At 41.6% G+C, this 21,716-nt stretch overlaps 1 protein-coding gene across 2 annotated transcripts in view; it reads left to right on the top strand.

Moving 5' to 3' along the window:
- Positions 1-21,716, top strand: part of NR5A2 (nuclear receptor subfamily 5 group A member 2) — a gene marked incomplete at both ends in the record, with an annotated part of 121,751 nt that overhangs the window by 76,442 nt on the left and 23,593 nt on the right. For both annotated transcript variants that reach the window (XM_084244782.1, XM_084244781.1), the window contains one exon: positions 4,480-4,627. In XM_084244782.1, the coding sequence (XP_084100908.1) occupies positions 4,480-4,627 (148 nt within the window). The remainder of the gene's footprint in view (positions 1-4,479; positions 4,628-21,716) is intronic.

Raw genomic sequence — 21,716 nt, 5'->3', positions numbered from 1 at the left:
TGTGAGAGGGGCAAACTAAGCCCAGTCCGGTGCTTGGTGGTGATAAGAGGTGTTATTCACTCATGAATGGCCTGGACGACTGACCTTTGTGTGGGTTTCACACCTTCCCAGGGGAATCCGTGGTGCAGACTCAGACAGACGTGAGGAAGGTCAGGAGGAAGTGGGAAGGGAATCAGCAGAATGTAGCAACACGGCTTCTAGGAAAACATGCCTTAGTCCTGAAGACAGGCTATTTGATCAAACTCACATTTGCGGGTGGAGGCTTAAACATCCTCCCAGGGTTAGGAGAGCAGGGCAAGGAATTGCTGGATAAAACTTGAACTGTACCCCCAGTCACCTTTTTCATTCTTGGACCGAAGAGATCTGAGACTCCAAATTGTTCATTATAAATTTCCAGTTTTTCTTCTAGAATGTTCTCCTGCCCTGTGATGACCTCAAAAAAGTTTATGCCGAGAATACTAAGATTAGTAAATAGTAGTATTAGATGTGCTGCGGCCCCCAATACCAGGGTCAGAGTTCTGACACAAAGGGGACCCCAGACAGCATTTTTGTGTCCCCATACAGGGGCCACATAGTGCTCTCTACCTGCCCTGCTGGACAACCCTGGCATGAAAGGCTCCAGGTGTTCCACGGCCCCAGGTTCTGAGTTTTTCCTATTGGGTGCAACTTGTGGTAAATGTGCTGAATTTAATACAAAAGATAGGAAGAAAAAGACTAGACTGAATTTTTAAAAAGTGAGGGGATTCCCGTGGGATTCTCTCTCCAGCATTTGAAGAGAGAGGACAGCTGGACAAAACAGCAACAGTGTAGGCCCAGTGCCTAGCATGGTGCTGGCACCTTGTGTTGCTCAGTCAATGTTTGCAGAGTCCGGTCCTGGTATGGTTCATTCAGAATCTGAATGAACTTGAAATAGTTCCCCAGGAAAGCATAGCCCAAGACACCAGTGGTTTGCATGAAAGTGAGGATTCAGTGTTTCCCACCAAATTTCTTACTTAACACTAAAGTTAGCTGTGATGTTTCAATTACGTCTTTTAGCCAGGCATCTAAGTAGACATTAAATACCATTGCTAAACAAAAAGGAAAGGCTTCATCATTTATAGTAAGCATTGTCAAATCAATTCTATATATTTAGCATCTTGTAATTATGACAAATCATTTCTATTGAGTATCTTAAAAATACTCATATACAAAATCTTTATATCTATATAAATAAAATAACAACAGAGTACTTTGAAGTGGATGGCTTTTAGGATTTGCATATTGTAGCTAATTAACAGCCACTGTAACATCATCCTAAGGGAAAGGTCTACAGGCAACTTATTCATTATCTTCTATTATTGTGGATCGTATTAAAATGACAGGCATCTTACAATATACAAGTCATCAAAAATTTCAGCTAATAGAACTAAAAGCAATTTAGCTAAAACTGTTTCTATCTTCATGATGAGTGAAATTTATCCAAAGGGGACATCAGCTTATAGTCTTTCTTCAATATCTCCCTTGAATTTAATGGCACAAAGATTGCATGTAAAAGAGCAATAAATTAATTTTACTAAGTACATAAAAGACAAGGCCAGCTGCTCCTGAAATGAGTACAAACTCTGCATTCAACAATGAAAATATAATTATGTTTGTAATAAAATGGAAGGAAGTTGCAGATCTGTGTGCTGTTTTAGAAATAAATCACCTATCCTCCCACAGAGTCGTGCAATTTGATAAATTATCCTTGAAAGAAATGTTATCGGAATCCCCACTTAATAAGCATGTTTGAGCTTTCAAATTAGCATGTAAATAAATGTATAGCTATAAAGTTGTTGGTATGCCAATTGATTTCCTCAAGTTCATCTCATTAACGGTCTCTCACTAAATATAGAATCCTATGGAACAATTCATTTCCTTTTCATTCTAGCCTGTTGTTTTCAAGAATAAATTGCTAGGAGTTGACCTATTACACACCTGTAGAACTGCACACATCAGATTTTAATGAAAACCCTATCTTAATACTCAAAAAGTTTAATACCAACCCAGTTTTGATTTATTCCCGCACACCTTACTGGTTTAGGGTTTACCTAGGGATTCAACTGAAGTGTGCTGTGTACAATTGTTCTCCAGCTACAGCACATTCAGCCATTAATCCCAAGCTTAAATTAGTAGTGTTGTCCCATCTATTCTCATCGCCCCTCCCCCCATCATCACAGCAGTCTGAGACACCTTATTATCTCTCACCTAGCTTGACTGCCTCATTTAAAAGAGAGGACAATAACAGCCTCCCTGGTGGTGCAGAGTTTAAGTCTAGCGCTATCAAGCTGTCACCAGCCACTGCAGCACGAGTTCGTTCTCCGGCCAGGGAGTTGGCCCACATGGCGCAGCAGACTTTAAAAAAGTGAGGGCAATAAGGATGGAGACTATAGGGCTTGCCCTAAGCTCTTCATTTGTCATGGAAGAGATGGTCCAGATCTCCTGCCATCCTGTCCAGATCTCCTGCCATCCTGCCCCAGTTCTCTCTCCTGTGGCTCCACTGGACCTCCTTGTTGTCATTCACTCATCTATCCCCTTTGTCTCTGCAGGATTTATATTATTAGTGTCTGTAGTAGCTTGACCAGGTAAAGTTTTCAAAGAGGTTAGGCACCACTTTTAAGTAAGAACTTCCTTGGAGTAGAAAGGTGTTCGGAGAACGGGTGAATGAGAGTTGAGACATCTTTGGTCTATGCCTTTGCTTAATAAAGCATCACACTGTGCACAGGGGTCCTCCTGTCCTGTCGGGCTTCCAGCTCAGCATTCAGGTTGCCTGTGAGCGTGCCCTTTCTTTTGCAAGTTCTGAAACAGAAACCCAAGGAACTCTTAGAACTCTTGATGTTTAAATTGAGTGGACAGTTGTCAGCACATGGACAAAGCAGGTAGGACAGTGCTGTGTCTGGTGCCAGGGCTGATGCATTAACTGGGGCTTTTTCATGCGCAGTTGACTCTACATACACTGATTGACACCTTTGGGGGTCATCTTTCCACTGACTCATAATTTTTCTCACTCTAGAAAAAGGTTTCTATACACCCAGTATTCTCTAGTTAAAGCTGAAAATTCAACTCATCATATTTACACAATAAAAAAAATCCATTCTGCCTTGTTTTTAATTGCAAATTCCACTCCAGGGACTAGTTCTCCTGCTTAGGAGGCAGCCCTGTGCCTTCTCCTAGAGAAGCAAGTGCAGTCAATTATGGTAATGAAATGTCAATAAATATAAAAATTTAATACAGTCTGCTCCGGGTGAGTGGCAGATGAGGACTTGCCTCCCAGACAAATTTGCTGTTGCTGCAAATATTAAATGCACCTAAAAGAGTATCTGGTTGCCTGAGAGCTCTCCAGTAAAGAAAGGATGGGGGCGTCAGGTACCACCCGGGCTTTCCCATTATGCTGTAATTGCAGCAGCAAAGCCAGTTCCGTCACTGACAGCCATCCCAACATCTTAACTTATTATTATAAATTGAACTTCTCATGTCCCTATGAATAATCTAGATCAGTGCATCACAGCACCCCACTCCCCCTTTTTTTAAATAAAGGAGGAAATAGCCCTTTGTTGCTTTCCAAATTCAGAAATTATGCTTAGGAATAAGTTCCTAGCTATCTTTAGAGGGAAAAGTGCTAATAATCATATGAAAATAGTAGTCATATGCCACTGCCTTTTGGGAATCATCAAACTAAATGATGTAAATGTCGATTCTTTCGTCATCCATCTGGCACACGCTCTTGAACAATGATTACTTTAAATGTAGTCTTAATAAAATAGAAACATCTCTGCCTTCATTTTCCTCATATACTAGTTAATATTTAGTGCACAGAATGCTGTGGGTCTTGAATTCACTTTTTTTTTAAAGACTTATTTATGCATACAAGAACTGGGGTACAGCTCAGAGGTGTGGGTTGTGAGAGGATTCACCAGAGACAGAGTGGGGAACAGAACAGGTGAACTGACTGAAATACACTGCTGAGGGGAGCAGCGGGCAAGTCAGGAGAGGTCTGCTGCACCATGTAGGCCACCTACCTGGCCGGGTATCCAACTCGTGCTGCAGTGGCTGCGGAGAGCCTTCATAGTGCTGTGTCATAGCCCTTTGTGCCACCAGGGAGGCCCCCTGGATTCACTTTTATGGACAATGCACTGGTCCTTAAACATTCATGAAAGTTAAAGATTTCAAGTATTATGTGATAATACTTTCACAATAGGAAAAATAGATAGACAGCCAGCCAGATGGGTAGAGATATACCTTTAAATTTTAGGTATTTAAAACCTGTTCTCCCGACAAAGATCATCAAAGTGATTTGATTTTCCAAAACAGTTGTAATACATTTCATAAGAATGCAGCTCAAAGTACATTGACGGGGAGAGTCCCCTCTATTATAAATGCCTATTGTATCAGATTTCACTCACAATTCTTAAAGGTCAAAGTGAAATGTACATTTCTGACTCTGATGGTTCTGTGTTGCAGGTGGACTATTCCATAATAGCGTCGCAAGCCGGGGCCACCCTCAACAATCTCATGAGTCATGCGCAGGAGTTAGTGGCAAAGCTTCGTTCTCTGCAGTTTGATCAACGAGAGTTTGTGTGTCTGAAATTCTTGGTGCTCTTTAGTTTAGGTAAGGAATCCTTTTCTCATACTACATATGACCAAAGGTTACTAAATGATGCCATATGATGAGTGTCGGGAACTCAATGCGTGTTTTTGTTCCATCAAGGTAATGCCCCTCTTCTTTTTTTTTTTTTTTTTAAAGATTTATTTATTTGTTTATACAAGCACTGGGTACAGTCAGAAGCTCAGGAGGGTGAGAGAATTCACCAGAGCCAGAGCGGGGAACAGAACAGGCAGACTGATGAAGTACACTGCTGAGGGGAGCAGCGGGCGGCAGGAGAGGTCTGCGTGCCATGTGGCACCCTCACCCAGTGGCCGGGGATCGAACCAGTGCTGCAGAGGCTGTGGGCAGCTTCGCAGCCCAGCGCTCAACTACTGCGCCACTGGGGAGGCCCGATAATGTCCCTCTTCTCAAGTCATGAAATCTTCAAATATGAGAGATGTTTCTATATGTCACTCTGCATGATTCATGCCCTTCGGCTGGGAAATGGAATGGAGCTGTGAGACTGGAGCCCTGAAAATTCCTCTGTCATGGCAAGGAAGACCCATGTCTCCAATTTTAACCGTCTTTCTGCTGTTGGTTGTTAGTGTGTGCCTTTTGTTTCAGATGCTGCTTTTATTCCTGCAGAATATGGATAGTAATTAAAAACTTGTTTCTTAACTCTATCAGGAATAAGTAGAAAGTGCTTATAAGCAGATGCACCACTCTGCAAGTATAAAAGATTGCTGTTGTCAGGGGAAAGGATGCTTCTTTAGGAAAGCTTTGGAGAAGAAAGATAACTAAGCAAGACAGATTAGCTAAATCAAGGTTCTCAGTGAGTCAGTTGAGAAAAATCACCACTGCTTGGAATAAAAAAAGGATTAAGGAGATGGATTTTTATTGACTTCAAAGGAACAGATTTTTCTGCCTGTCCCATCCTTGATTTCTGTATTTTGTTGGCTTAATAAAGCCAACTTAAATAAACTTTTTGCCAAGTCCATTTATTACTTATTGGCAGACAGCTGAGGGAGGCAACTTCCCTTGAATGAAAAGAGTGCAAAAATCAGATTTACCAACATATGTTTTTTCTTTAGTCCTCAGTTGTAAGATAGTTGTGAATTCATATCCTAAGAAATAAAACAAACTGCAAAGTAAAACAGATGTGTCTACTCTCCAAATTTAGTACATTTGTTTTAAAATTCTCCCTGACAGCACCACACAACTGTTGCTAATAAAGGGATAGTTTGAAGTAATAGAACCAGAGTTAATTTTTCACATGTAGTCAACATTTAAAATAAAAAGAGCATTTTCATATTTTGGAAAATGTGATAAACAGGGCAAAAAGAAATGTTACTGAAAATGTAAAAAGACAACAGAATTTCATAGATGTAGTGTTCAAAGGTTTCCAGTGCCAGGGCTGAGTCCTGTGTGGTTTCTGTATTAATCACAATAAATAGGCAATTCCTATTCAAGCCAGTCTCCATCTTTTACCCAAGAACAGTTTTTAGAAAATCAAGAGGAGAACATGAGCCAGTTTCCTGTGATCTCACAAATTATTCTGGTTAATGGCAAGATCTTAGACTTTGCAACCAGTACATTTGATAAGTAGGTAACTGGGAAAAAAATGCAGCAATATATATGTGAGGAATCTTACAGCATCTTGGTGATAAAATATTTATAGAGGCTCATCTCGCTTCAGTGGTATTTTAAATTAGCTGAATAACTGGATTACATTCGAAAACATTAGACATTAACCACCAGCCATGTTTGCTTTCCATCTCTTTTATCTTTTCTTCATCATTTTTCAAAGTGTTATATTTATATTCTCTGCCAGTACTATGGGGGTGGGGTGGGATTCTCTTGGGCTTTCAACCTTGGAAACTCACAAATTATCTTCCTGAAAACTCAGGTCATATTTACCAAAACCCCAGGCACACACTCTCTTGTTTAGTGAGTGTGCTGACTGGAGCCTCAGCACCAGGGACTAACTAGCCCCTCAAAACTATGCCTGTCATTTAAAGAAAAGAAAGCATGACTTTCTGATCAGAGGTAAACAGAATCAGGGGTAAAGAAACAGAGTTTCTTTACTTTTCTTTTTCTTTTGAGATAACGCTGGTTTACAACACTGCTCATGTTTTAGAGGTATAGGATCTCCCTTTTCGGGTGTTGTCACCACACCTCACCCACCACCCAAGCCCCTGTGGTCTTCCACTATAGTCCACTGGGCTCTTTGTTCCTTGTTTGCTCCTCTCCCATCTGGTAGCCTCAGTTCTCCAGGAGTTTATTTTAAAGAAGCAGGAAAAATGTTACTGGCCATGAATTTGAGGGAGTTTCTAATTTATGAATGGAAAAGAATAACTAAATACAATTTAATGACTAAAAACAAGTAATCTTATGGAGAGGGGACTTTATTGAGTATGTGGATAATTCACCTGCAAGTACCCAAGCTAGTCCAGAAACACCTGCTTTGCCTGAGATGGGCCGGGGTCATTTCTTCCAACCACCCTTGGAAGCCGACCCAGGTCCTGAGCCAGTGTCTGTTGTCTCTGTGCTTGTGAGCCTTCAGACCCCTGATGTCTAAAATCCAGCATGTTCTGAACCTGGCCTAGTCTTAAGCCAATCTGACCATGGAAAAGATGGAGGATTTTGTGGGCTGATCCAAGGTTAGAGGCCGTATTAAGAGAAGTTTGCAGCAGGATCCCTGATTGCTGGTGAGAGATGAAAGTGTTTTTGGATAGTTTTGGAGACAGTGGAGTGTGAGCCCGAGCAGGTGCAGCATTGCAAGCTGAAGGAACAATGCAAAGTCACGAGGGCAAGACAGTGCAAAGTGAGTTTAGGAACTACTCTTGGATCAACATAGCTTGAGTGGAAACACATTTGTGGCTGAAGAGGTAGCAAGTGCCTGGTCATGGAAGCCTCAGAGACACTCAGCAAATCCCAAGCACACTCTGTGTCCGGCAGAAAGCTATGTGCGCCGTGGGGATTCAGTGGTAAACAAGAGGAGGCAACCGGAAGCACAGCAGGGTGTTTCAGGAAGGAGGAACTGGGCACTTAGTTGATTTGCCTTCTGGTAGCGATGCAGAGTGGACTGGAGAGGAACAGGCTGGAAACTCTGTCCAGGGTGGACTTGATACCTCTTGGGGTTAGCACTGAGATGAGGCAAGCCACACGATGGGACAGAGTCGACAGGTTACAGGGTGCTTTACTTAGCAGAGAACATAATTTGAACCCATTGATAACTTGGCAGAAAAGAAGATATTCTAAGTTGACCAGTTAAAACTGATGACCCGAGAGAGGCCACAATTAAACTCTTTAATGTTTATTGGTTTATATTCCTACAATATAAACTATATTCTAAAAAAGAATCCAAGTGACAGATGAAAGGAAATTTGCTGTTACCAACCAATGCAGAAATATATCTCATGGAGGAATTAAGTGTAGGATCACGATCCTCAAATAATGTAACCGTCGTGTGTGTTTCAAAGACAAGTCGGTCTCCCACAAATATGTCTCCTGAAAACAAATGCTGACCTGGGAAGCAGTCACCAGGTTTTTAACTGCAGCATCCTCACTAATGTCATTCATTACATGTGCAAGTGCATCAGGAATATTAATGGACCTTAAGTGCTCCAAGCAACAAGTGACCTGGGTGTGCCAGCTAAAATGTTCTCTGGGTTTTGGATTTTTCTTACCTGGAGACTTAATGGCTGGACGCTCCCGCACTCTCATATCCCAGGTGGCAAGAGAAAGTACATGAAGCATATTGCATCCTAATCCTCCTAATGAATGCCCTTGATTTGTTGTAAATTATTCTCTTCTCTGGCCAGCCAGTATTTCTGAAAGCAAGATTGTTTTTCTTTTGAAGAGAATTTCCCCAGCCTGAAAAGTAGCTACTATGTGCTTCAAGTTTCTTTAAGTTTAGGCTAAGTCCACTGATATGGGGAGGAGATTCTGTTCTGCTCTGCAAGTATTTCTTTTTTTTTTTTTTTAATAGAGGCATGTTTTATTTATTTGTTTGTTTGTTTGTTTGTTTTTTTGTTTATACATGCACTGGGTACAGTCAGAAGCGCGGGAGGGTGAGAGAATTCACCAGAGCCAGAGCGGGGAGCAGAGCAGGCAGAAGGACCGAAGTACACTGCTGAGGGGAGCAGCGGGCAGCAGGAGAGGTCTGCGCGCCATGTGGGACCCTCCTCCAGTGGCCGGGGAGCAGCCGGGGATCGAACCGGTGCTGCAGAGGCTGTGGGCAGCTTCGCAACCCAGCGCTCAACCGCTGCGCCACCGGGGAGGCCCTAGTATTTCTGTGCAATAGAATTCAAGGCTCGAGAGCAAGTCTCAGTCGGGTTTCAGTTGTCCTTTCTTTTTCTCTGTATTCCAGGTTTCTGGCACATTGCTTGATGTGTAATAGGAGATAATTCGGTCAAAAAGTATTATCTCAGTGCAATTAGTTTTCTAAGACTAGTTTTTCTAAATAACTACCAGATAACACCTCAAAATTAAATTATTTCTCTTGTCAATTTTCATTCTCCCGTTTCTGAGGAGAGCTGCTCATTTATAAGCTCTTTGGGAAAACTAGCTTAGAGAAAGATTACAAAGAATATGAACTGCTAAAGCCGGGTGATAAGATGCCTGTCTGTTCCAAGTAAAAGCAAGATCATAAGACGATCAGCCCACATTGACTCGATAGTTGAGGGATGTAGTGTGACTAACCCCTTGACATTGACAGAAACTTGCTTAAATAAGATGGGTGAATAAATCGTATCTTGACTCATCATGGGAACTCTTGGCTTCCCACCAGATTTCCAAATTTTAATGTGGTGTTTTGTCACATCATCACAGCCCAGGGAAGATTCATTCTCCTGGAAGCAAACTCCTGGGGGAGCAGGTGTGGCCTTCTTGGGGAATGTCTCACTTGGATTAGCCTCTGTGGAGAAGCAGAGATGGGCAAGGGTCATACTTCAAGACAAGGCCGTCTGAAAAGCTGTTGGCTCAGGAGCCCCTCGGTGTCAGACATGGCTCCTTTGCATCATCTTACTTAGAAATGGCCATCCAAGTAATTGTCGAGATGGCCCAGAAGGAAGCACTGTTTGTGAGACTTGATCTTCAGACTGGAAAATGTCCTGCAAATGGACGGATGACACCTTCCTTTAAAGTCATCATTTAGAAGAAGAAACTGGGGTGTATTTCTAAGGCAAAGTAGAGCATTTTTCTCCTTGCCTGTGGGCTATTTTATACTATCCAAGACTAACACCTGGCAGGGGCTCTCTGTTGTAATATCCTTAGCAAAGCAAAAGCCTTTTTATCTATCTAATTAATACATGATCATGCCCACCAACACAGAGGGATATCTGGTTTACTTCTACTATACCATCTGAGCTAGCAGGCATTTAATAAATATATATTGCATTCATGAACAAAAGAATGTTTTTCCTTCCAACTTTGAGGTTAAAAAAATGTCATAGGAACTGGAAAAATTATTTTGAAAAACACAAGCCCAAAATTTGAAGACAGGAAAACTAGAAAATGAATGCTACAAAGGGAATTTGGCATCATTGATTTTATCTGTGGGAAGGAAATGTCCTCTTTTGCAAATAGAGTAAAAAATGTAATTAATTGCTGATGATAGGTATTTGGACTTTATAGACAAAACTCAGAGACACCACAGGTTCAATTCCAGACCTCCATAATAAAGGGAATATTGAAGTAAAACCAATCATACCAATCTTTTGGCTTCTTGGTACATATAAAGGTTATGTTTGCATGATACTGTAGTCAAGTAAGTATGCAAAGGTTATTATCTTTAACAATAATTATATACCTTAATTTTAAAAGTGTATTGTGAAAAAATGCTAACCATCAGCTGAGCCTTTGGCAAGTCATAATCCTTTTGCCACAAACCTTCAATTTGTAAAACTCAATACCTGTGGGGTGCAATAAAGTGAAGCACAATAAAACAAGCCAGGCCTGTATTTGAAATTGTGATGAGTGTCAGATACCAAAATGGGCCAAGAAGGCGGCAGCAGAATTCTTCCCATCAGTAGTGTGTTAATAATAAAATATCTTCAAGTGGATAAATCACTGAGTTTCTCCCCTACAGAGGGGAGGTACCTGACAGCCCCAAATGCCAGTCCGTGTTTTTTCTGCTAGAGCACAATATCCTTTGGGAGGGACATCTTAATCATGATTCAATATTTTTAAAAATACAGTCATCCCCCAAATGACAATGGTTCGACTGAGGCTATTGGCTTTACAATGGTGTGAAAGCAACATCCATTCAGTAGAAACCTCTCCTGCCACGCCCGCTGCTCCCCTCAGCAGTGTATTTCGTCAGTCTGCTTGTTCTGTTCCCTGCTCTGGCTCTGGTGAATTCTCTTACCCTCTCGCACTTCTGACTGTACCCAGTGCTTGTATAAACAAATAAATAAATCTTTAAAAAAAAAAAGAAGAAGAAGAAAAAGAAACCGTACTTGGAATCTTGAATCTGGGTCTTTTCCCTGGGCCAGCCACCCTCTCCCGGTGCTGGGCAGGGGTGGGGAGCCCAGCCTGGTGACCACAGGGGACGCGAGCAGCACTCTACAGTGTCCTGCATCATAGCTTTTTGGATATTGTGTTTTGTGCCTTCAAGTCCTATCTAGTCTACAAAACAGCCACTTGTGTCTTCTGCTTCTGAGGAGCAGTTATCTGGAGATGAAACTGTGGGCTCATATAAGCAGTCGGAGCAGGTTGAAGGAAAGCATGTAAATGCATTTTTGAGTGGGTTGATCGGGGTGTAAACCCATCCATTGTCAGCTCAGGAGCACCTACACTACATGCATGCTACAGCACCGTCTATATACTAATAGATGAAGCAATGTAGGGAGTGGAGACATTCATCTGAAGAATTTAAGCAAAAAAGAAAACCAATCTTGGGTAAAAATAGGGAAATGCTTATGTGCATTTACCATCTTCATTGCATATACTAAGTAATTCTAAAGCTTTTTTACTTCCTTTGGTTTCTAAATATATGGTAAGTTGTTTGGTTTCTGTTCTTCATTTTTTATTGTGGTCAGACCAGCTCACAACTCTTATGTCTACACGAACTTGGAGCTTTGGGCTGTCATGGGGTATGGAGACAGCATTTGCCTCCACTCTGGTACCTGCTTCTCCAAAGAATTCCTCCCTGTCACCTGCTGTTGTCTCTTAGGTGTGATGGTATTTGGGGGGCAGGGGGCGGCATTCACTAGATCTTTGGAAAGCTAACTGATCATAAGCTTTCTGTCTCTATTTTATCATCCACTTGAGCTATTTGTGATGTTAAAAGGAGAAAATGAACTAGGTGATCACCCTCTTTCTTTTCTTTTGGGAGTTATCAGTGCATTTGGTATTCTATGATTGGCAGGTATTGGGGTTCTATAAGCTGAAGGCTGGGCTGACCCTATGTCTAACAAGGCTGTGGGTGCCATTTCCCAATAGCAGGTGTTCACTTTGCATCTCCATCATAGTTAAAGTTCATACTTTTTTAAGACTTAATGCTATTGCACACTTAATAGACAGTAGAGTGTGAACAGAATCTTTATAAGCACAAAAAAGCCGTCATGACTCGCTTTTACCCTGTTACACGAGGACTCGTAGAACTACTGAGCATCGGTCATCACATGTAGCTTCCAGAAGGCTCCTGTGTTAACACAGCTTGGAAACCACAGCTCTTCAGTCAGGACCCCTTAAGGAGATGCACTCTAGGAAGACAGGAAGGGTCAGGGCAGCTGCTGCCCAGACTGGTGTCTGCTGCCCTGTGATGAGAAAGACTTGACTGTGCTGTGCATACCTTGTTCATCCCACCTGCTCAGTTAGATGCTACCTGGAAAGGGCATCCTAATCCCACAGAGGAAGCTGCAAGCAGCTGTAAACTGCAATTCCACTTGCTAATCCGAGTCCAGATGTAAGTGTGACATGACAGTGTGAATCATGAAGAGGTTTTTCTCCCACCTCTTGTGGCAAGGAAACGGTTTTGCAGTTTTACTTGATATTTGACCGGTTTGGTGGGTGTCTGTTTGGGAAAAAAAAGTGGTCCCAATCTGGGCTGTGCTCAGGACCCCAAGAACCCACCCTTCCCATGCTATGAATCCCCAGAGGGAGTGTGCACAGCAGGTGTCCCAGTACTCCCCCTACTAAGCACTTAGAGAATCACTAGAAATACACTGTTGAGGAAGGGAATGCGAGCAAGGAGTTACCAAAAAAATAATAAGAATTTTTGTGCAGTTTTTCTATAGAGATGAGCAACTTGCTGGGTTTGAGGTCTTTTTTTTTTTTTTTTCGCTATAAGACTAAGTGTCTCGTGTGTGTGTGTCCAGAGGGCAGAGGGTGGTGTGTAGATAAGATAGTGCAATTCTAAGCAAAGTGACAGGAGCAAATGGAGAAGTGAATTCCCCCTTTTGCTTTTTTGCAACATTAAATCCAGTTAATAGAAGAGGTTTCCAAATCTCACAGACAAACTTGATCACAGTGATTAAACTCTTTATTTGCAGGGCCTTAAGCAAAGGGATTGTCCACTTTATAAATCAGAGAACAACAGTAAAGAGTGTATCACTTGCTATGAAACAAATCCACAGCTAACCTAGAAAACAAAACAGGAATGCCTTTCGTGAAGCCTCCCTCCTGAAGTGCTGTAAAAGCCTCAGAAGGGCGGACTCCCCGATGGCGCAGCGGTTGAGCACTGGTTCGATCCCCGGCTGCTCCCGGGCCACCGGAGGAGGGTCCCACATGGCACGGAGACCTCTCCTGCCGCCCGCTGCTCCCCTCAGCAGTGTACTTCGCTCCATCTGCCTGCTCTGCTCCCCGCTCTGGCTCTGGTGAATTCTCTCACCCTCCCGTGCTTCTGACTGTACCCAGTGCTTGTATAAATAAATAAATAAATCTTTAAAAAAAAAAAAGCCTCAGAAGGGTGGGAAGCTAGTTAATATGTGTCCTTGTGCCTCACAATTATGTCTGAATATTAATTCAGTTCTGAAACAAACACAGCAATCTTCATGTCACAACATTTTACTTCATATCTGCATTAAAAAAAATCATCTTAGAACAGCAAAAGCTATTCTTCTTTAATTGTCTTTCCTGAGGCTAGTAACAGTATTTGCTTTAGTACAGCCTTTCTCTAAATGCAGGCATCACACACTGCACTCACACACACACACATTGTGCACACACACACACACACACACCCCCACCACCATCACCAGCACTCATCCACACAGTCACCGGTTGGCTTCCAAAGTCTAGTGATGAAGTACATTCGCCTCACATCTTTACCCAAGTGCACTTCATAAATTGTTCCTCCTGAAGTCAGATAAGCAAGAGATATCCCAGAGTTCTTCTTGCTATTAGCATTCAATGTCTCAGTTTTTACCTTTTCATATGTGATATTCTAATTTAGAAAAACACTCACTGGGCACTTGTCAAGTAACTGTGCCTGTCTCCATACTAATGCCTCCCTAATATATATGCAGCTGAGGGTAATGTGGCAAATAAGCATTTCCTAAAATTTATGTAATCATTTGAAATTCAGAAAGGATTGATTAGCATTCAAGAGATGCCACCGTTCAATATTTACACCATAGAGATTTGGCAGAAGCAAATAATGGCACATAAAGTTGATGCTTGTCTTAATTAAATGCAGTATAATAGGTGTTGTGTGGGTTTTTTTTTCTTTCAATGAGCAAAGCAGTTTAGCAATGACCAGATATAATTCATTTTGGAGTTCTAAGTTTGAACTTAATCAATATGTATTTACAGCCAGCAATGCAGTGATTATAATTTGTTATCTGCTGGCACAAGAATATAATTGCCTAAATAGCATTTATTTAGGCATATTTCTGATTAGCTTATGCCTGGAAATATTTATCATTTTTTAGTTGTTAATGTTAATATTGTCATTTTGCTAACTGCTGCTATTTAGTGAGATGATTTTTCAGTGACGTATTGGCCCAGCAAACTGGGAAAAACCAACAAGGAAGATGAAGGGAGAGTTTTGTGTGCTCTGCCCAGTATTTCCCTTGCTTCATAAGTGCCAGCCACACTAAGATCTTGGGGTTCAGTGGCTGTCTTAGTTCTGACTCATATGATCAGCTCAGATCTGTACATTAGTAAACTCTTGGATACCCCAAGACCTCCGGGTCTATTCTAGAATGGAGCCAACCCATAGCTCACACCTGATTATTTGTTCAACCTTCTTTCCAGTTTCCTGATAAAAATCCGATGAGTTCAATCCTGAGTTCTGGCTGTGTTTGGTTAAGAAGGTTAAATTCCAAACACACCAATTCAAACCAGGAATCAAGAAGAAGTATGCAAGTTAAAGGTTATCAAACATTTGAAACATTAAAATCTGTAGAATACATCAAATGCCTATTATGTACAAAACCATTGTTTGGACTGCTATCTCCGAAGAGAAGAAAACTCTTCAATATGGCACTGAACTACATTTGGGCCCTGGAGACACTGTTCTGAAAATGGTGTACTGTACCAAAGGCGACAGAACACAAAACCGACACAGGTTACACAGTGCCTGTGCTCCCTCTAATGTCCTCCTTTCTGTTCTTTCCACACATGCTATTCTTGTCCTTTGGATGTTATCAATGAGAAATCTTCCCTCCACCCACAGGGTATATAAATTTGACCACAGTCAGAAGCTTGAAAAGAGCTGGGGACTATGGATAGTGTCACTTCCAGGAGCCCAGCAGGGGGCACTGTCACACACAAGCGCGCGCACACACACACACACCCCCCACCCCATGGTACCTGGAGTTTTGACAGTGACTTTGGCCATAGCTCTGGACCAAGTCCTAGTTTGAAAAGAGGCTGCACTGTCATTGGGTCCAACCACCCCTCATTTTCAGATAGGAGATTAACGTGACCAGAGGTGGAGTGGCTTGTGTGGTCTTGCAGGGCCAGGATCTGGCTGAAACACTGGATGTCACACCCAGAAAAAGAGCACAGATAGAGATTTCAAATAATGACTGAATTCCTGCTTTTGTATTATTTTCAAAATTAAATCTAGATATCACTTGGCCAAATTTTCAACTAAATCCAAAGGTTTCATCATTGTGATGTGTGAAAGTAATTTCCCAGAAAGTATAAGGAAGCAAATCACCTTTTATTGCACTGGGGCTCAGTTACCTACGCTGTGTCCTGGGTGCCATAAACGTTGGAAGGAGGCGTCTCCCCCACAGTCACTGACACTTTGACCCTCCCAGCTGTACGGGGTGGGGGTGGGGGGTTTAGGGGGGACGACAGACATGGAGCTCAGTGACAACCATCAAGAACAGTGTGACCTAAGTGACAGTGCTGAGCTCAGCTTGGACAGTCCCGCCTGATAGGAAAATGACTGCATCGCAGGTGTGCGTGATTTTGTCCTGCCTGCAACATAGAAGTTGGGCTGCACACCTGGAAGAACCTTTCTCTCTGCCTCTTGTCCTAAGATGAGATAAATATGTTAGTGTTCTGTCACCTTTTTTTAAATTGTGGTAAAATAGGGGCCTCCCTGGTGCCGCAGGCGGTTGAGCGCAGTGCTGTGAAGCTGTCCACAGCCTTTGCAGTGCCAGTTTGATCCCTGCCGGCCTCAGAGCAACCCACATGGTGCAGCAGACCTCTCCTGTCTTGCCTGCTGCTCCCCTCAGCAGTGTTTTCATCAGTCTGCCTGTTCTGTTCCCCTGCTCTGTCTCTGGTGAATCCTCTCACCCTCCCGCGCATCTGGCCTCTACCCTGGCTCTTGCATAGATAAAAATAAATCTTTAGTTAAAAAAATTGTGGTAAAATACATACTAACATGAAATTTACCATGTGGACCACTTTCATGTACACAGCTCAGCACCAGTGAGTGTAGTGACATTACTTTGCAGCCGCCATCACTATCTACCTCCAGAACTTTCATTTTCCAAAACTGAAGCTTTGTACCCATTGAATTCCCCCTACCTTCCCCCCCAGCCCTTGCAACCACCCTTCTCCATTATGCATAGAATTTTTCTATTTAGAAAGTGCTCTCTACATAGAACATTAAAAGTTCTAGCAACTTGATAGAAGGGGACGAGATTCAGAGATGTGCCAGGGACCACACAGCCCATGTGCTCAGCCAGAGTTTCTGGTTCCAGCTGTGTTGTCCTCACTCCGAGCTACACAGGAAAAGAAGTTGTATTAAGTTTGGGTCCGAAAGAATAATGCACAAGGTAGGAAGGGAGAAAAAGGGAGATGTTAGCTCCTACTGTGGAGACAGTGTGTCTATTGATGAAGTCTGAGGCTTGAATTGAGATTGTTCTACTTGCATCCCTGGGCCCCTTAGCCAACTCATTCTCCCCACAGTAAGATCTAGATAATAATAGTCAACCAAAGGCAGGGCCGTGGCGGTAGATGCCATAATTATTTTAAGAACTTAGCACAGTGCCGGCACATGCAACATCTGAATTTACATTAGCAAAAATCACAAGTAAAGACCCCTTGTTGGGAGACGCCTCTTCTCAGATACAATTTTTGGTTGTACAGATTATATAAAATAGGTCTTCCTCATGTCAGCAATAATCAAAATATTGATTCAGTAACAAATCATACTTTAAAGTCTTTGATCTTCTAACTAAAAGAGCCCCATATCACCTTTGCTATTTTGAAATGTATCAGGGGATACAAACTCAAACCACTTGCCTTGATTTCATCTGCTACAAATCCCAAAACCACACCAGAATCAAGCAGTAAACCATCCAGCCACTCCCTAGGTGGGTAAGGCCCTAGATCATGCCATTCTGACATGGTGAGAGGGTGGCGGGCCCCACTCCCTGGAGAAGTCTCATGGCAGGAAGTTCTCTCATTTTTGTCTCCAACTTCCCAAAATTCTAATTGCTCTATAGTTAACTAATTGCAAAATTCTAATTGCTCTATAGGTTAACTTCACAGTTAAAAGGTTATAGATTCTTTCAGACTTGTGAATACTTTATCTCTAAATCTAACAGTTAAATAGAAATTATGGCTTCATACATACAAAATAGAAGATTTCACTTAGAGAAGTCTACTCTGTAAAATTTTGGACCACTTAATCCTTCCAAGGGAATTGTTGGAATCTGAGAACTGAAAAACCTTTTAATTATTTCTTTTAGTTCTTTTGGAACCTTTTAGATCTTTCTGTTCTTTTCTTAACAAATTTGAAACAATGTATGATGCCCTCATAATTATTATTAATAGCAATTCTATAATAATTACCCCCTCCCTCCTATTGCTAGTAGCGTCATATGCAAGGGGCTAACTGGAGTTGAAGAATGAGGAGTACGCTGTGTCCTGGGCGCCATAAACATGAACTTGTGCATATTTTAAAATATTTTCATAATTCAGAAATGTGCAGCTTCGAAGTCCAAAATTCTGGGTTCTTCCACCTAGAAGCAGAGTAACAGGTATGGCAAAGAGGCCTGTTGTCAGCGGTAACCCTGTTCGCCAACAATACGAGTCCACCAGGACTTCAGCTTCCTTGGCTGCCCCGACACCAGTCTCCGCCTTGCAGAATGTTGGTGTGAGGTTCATCCTCCATGCCTGGCTTCCGAATTACCTTCTCTGAGAAGTTTCCCCTCACTGCACTTCCTATGGATCTAGGTTGCCTCCTAGACACATCTCCACTTATATTACTTTGTAGGTTTTTTTTGTATGTCCTACAAGTAGAATGCCAATTCTGCTTTCATCCTATGTTCCTGGACCTTAGTGGCATGCCTGGAATACAGTTCCCGCACAATCTAGACACTAAATAGCTACTTCTTCCTGCACTCTAGGAGCAAGAACCTTGTATGTGCTTGTTTTAATCCACACAATGAACCTTAGAAGACAAGTATCATTAGCCATTCCTGTTTTGCTTCCCTAAGATCAGAGAAGTCAAACAACTACTCAGAGGCACCCAACTAGACAGTAGTAGACAGACTTGCACACTTCAGACTCCAAAGCCCTGCTTTTCTCCATCATGATTTTTTTGATGACATAATTACGTATGTAAACCATAAGCCACTGTGTATTTGTTTGTCATTTATGATGCTGATAACCCATTCTAAAGAGATCACTCAGGAATCTAGAAGAAATCTGATCCTTCTAGATCTTTCTTTAAAGTGCCTTAGTGGCTAGCAATGCCCCCTCACCCGCATCCTGCTCAAGACTGCCAACTGTGGTTTCATCCAGGGCTACTTACTATTTACCAATTTTAGGAATGGGGTTGCAAGTTTTATCACTGCAAAGCAGAGTGGGAGAATGGGAAATGGAGAGGAAAAGAATTTTGCATGCTTTTAAGTATTTTAAGACTACCTTTATTTTTAAATATTTCATCATGTAATTTGTCATTTAAAGGTTGTCATCATGTTCCTGATACTCAGAGTCAGGATAGAGTTTTAGTAATTAGCAATTCCTTTTATGTTTTTTTTAATTAAAAAAAGAGTATTGTGTTATTGCTTGCCACAAGGAATTATAGGACAAATTGGATAACCACATGTGCTGGCATTTGTCCAGAACAACCCATATCAAAAGGGAGTGGGGTCCATGAATACTGTAACAGTATCATTTCTAATTATAACTTCAAGGAACTTCCTTTCTCAAAGTGGTAGCTGCAGAAACTTATTCTTATCTTATAAAAGAATAAGGCTTTTAGGATTAAAAACATCCTAATGTGCCCTTTTGGAACTGAACTGTATTTTCTGGATTACTGTCTTGATTCCCATAGTTCTAGAATCGTTAAGAAATTCAGAGACTGGATCATTATTTTTATTGAGCCATAATATATTATTATATAATGTACTCATAATCTATTAATTTATTCTCTAGTTGATGGCTGTTTATTACAAACAATGCTAAGGGAGCATTTTTCTCCATGTATTGTGAGTCAATCCTTTTTAATTCTAGAAATTGCCAAATTGTTCTCTAAAGTAGCTGTACCAAGTTAGATTTGTAGTCTTAGAGTTGAGAGCTCCTATTTTCTCATTATTATCAATACTATAATAGGATTTTGGTCATCTTTCTGTTTGATTTACATTCTGATTACCTGTGAGATTAGGAATCTTATGGGTTTCTCTGAAGCATCTGTTCACGTTTTTGTACTTTGGTTTGTATCCTTTCCTTATTGATTTGGGTCCTTATGAAAAGAGCATATTAATAGGACCACTCCCAGATATACTAAATAGTTGGAATAGCCAAGGACAGAGCCCAGGAAACTGCATTCCACCCACCTCTTTAGGTGTTTCTCAAATACTATAGATTAACAGTAATTCCTAAATCTTTTTTTTTTAAGATTTTATTTACTTATGCATATAAGGACTGGGGTACAGGCCAGAGGTGTGGAGGGTAAGAGGATTTACCAGGGACAGAGTGGGGAACAGAACAGGCAGATTGACTGAAATACACTGCTGAAGGGAACAGCAGGTGAGTCAGAAGAGGTCTGCTGCGCCATGTGGGTTGCTCCCTGGACAGCCAGGGATCAAACTTGTGCTGCAGTGACTGCGGATAGCTTCATAGGTTGCGTCTTAACCCCTTGCACCACAGGGAGGTCCCAGTAATTCCTAAATATTACTACTCACTATGATCATTATTTGCAGGGGAAAAGGTAATGAATGCCTGGAACCAGAATTTCCACTAATATCAATATTTTGACATCTCAGATGAGGCCAAAGCAGGTGGCCCATCAACCCTTATCTGAAAAGTACTTACCTGGTAAATGTCTTAACCTGGGTCCCATTGATAAAATGTGGAACTTAAGAAAAAATGAATGTGAGTCAGCATTTAAAACTGAGAGAACCAGCATAAAATTTGAATTTGAGATTCCTTGTGAAATAAATGTATGGGATAAAGATAGCAGATAAATGAATACAAGTTTTTCTAGAGATTCATTACCCCATATATAATCTTATTCTGCAAACATATATATATATTAATATATATACATATATGATTTAGACATATAAACTTTCACTTTAATAAAAACAAATGTAAATGAAATAAAACTATAAGATTGCTAAAATTAGACTACTAAATCAACATAGATTACTAAATATTAATAACACTGCTAAATACCAGCAGTAAGTTTCTTGAGCTCCCAATTTACTTACAGAAATACATCTGCGAGGTCTGCATTGGTATATAGAGAATTCTTCAAAGTGAATATGAGCTGTCTACGGCGCTCTAAATGTAAATAAGAAAAATTAATTTCACCTTTTGTAGCCCTCCTCAGTGGAGCTTGTTGCTCCGGTTGCTTAGCTGCAACGACTGTAGGAAATGTTCTGCGGAGGTAGGCGCGAGGCAGTTTTTGCTCATTTGTTTTAAGCATACTACAGTCATGATTTTAACAGGCTGTGTGAACAGCCATTCACAGGTGCCATTGAAACCACCTACCATTCTTTTTTTTTTTTTTTTTTTTTTTTTTTTTTATTTTTTTTTAAAGATTTATTTATTTATTTATACATGCACTGGGTACAGTCAGAAGTGCGGGAGGGTGAGAGAATTCACCAGAGCCAGAGCGGGGAGCAGAGCAGGCAGAAGGACCGAAGTACACTGCTGAGGGGAGCAGCGGGCGGCAGGAGAGGTCTGCGCGCCATGCGGGACCCTCCTCCGGTGGCCGGGGAGCAGCCGGGGATCGAACCGGCGCTGCAGAGGCTGCGGGTAGCTTCGCAACCCAGCGCTCAACCGCTGCGCCACCGGGGAAGCCCCCCACCTACCATTCTTTATCTCTGCCCCAGGGGCTTTTCCAAGGCAACCTCGGATATCTATACACATACAGCTACATAGATAGAGATACAATCCAATGTGCTGCTAATCAAAAGGATGTTTATGGATTTTAAAGATTAAATTAAGTTAACTCGAGATGTTAAATAGCTCCCATGTGCAAATTGCTTGGACAGTTACAGGACCAGGCTCACACAGTAGATCTGAGGCCCCTGTCTCCCAGGCCCCTGGATCCCAAATGGGGGTCACCGCTCAAAATTCATGATCCAGTTACCCCCAAGTATTTTCAGTCCATTCAAAAATTCATTTAGATGTTGCATGTTTGTCCACAATAAGGCTAACGCAAAATGTCTTTCATTTTATCCAGTGGTAGCAAGTCAATAGACTAATAAGTATCTCATGCTGAGTAGGAGTCTGATTGCCAGTT

The sequence above is a fragment of the Talpa europaea genome, assembly GCF_964194135.1.
Source record: "Talpa europaea genome assembly, chromosome: 10".
Classification (NCBI taxonomy): Eukaryota; Metazoa; Chordata; class Mammalia; order Eulipotyphla; family Talpidae; genus Talpa; species Talpa europaea.
This window is presented reverse-complemented; position numbering and strand designations above follow the sequence as displayed.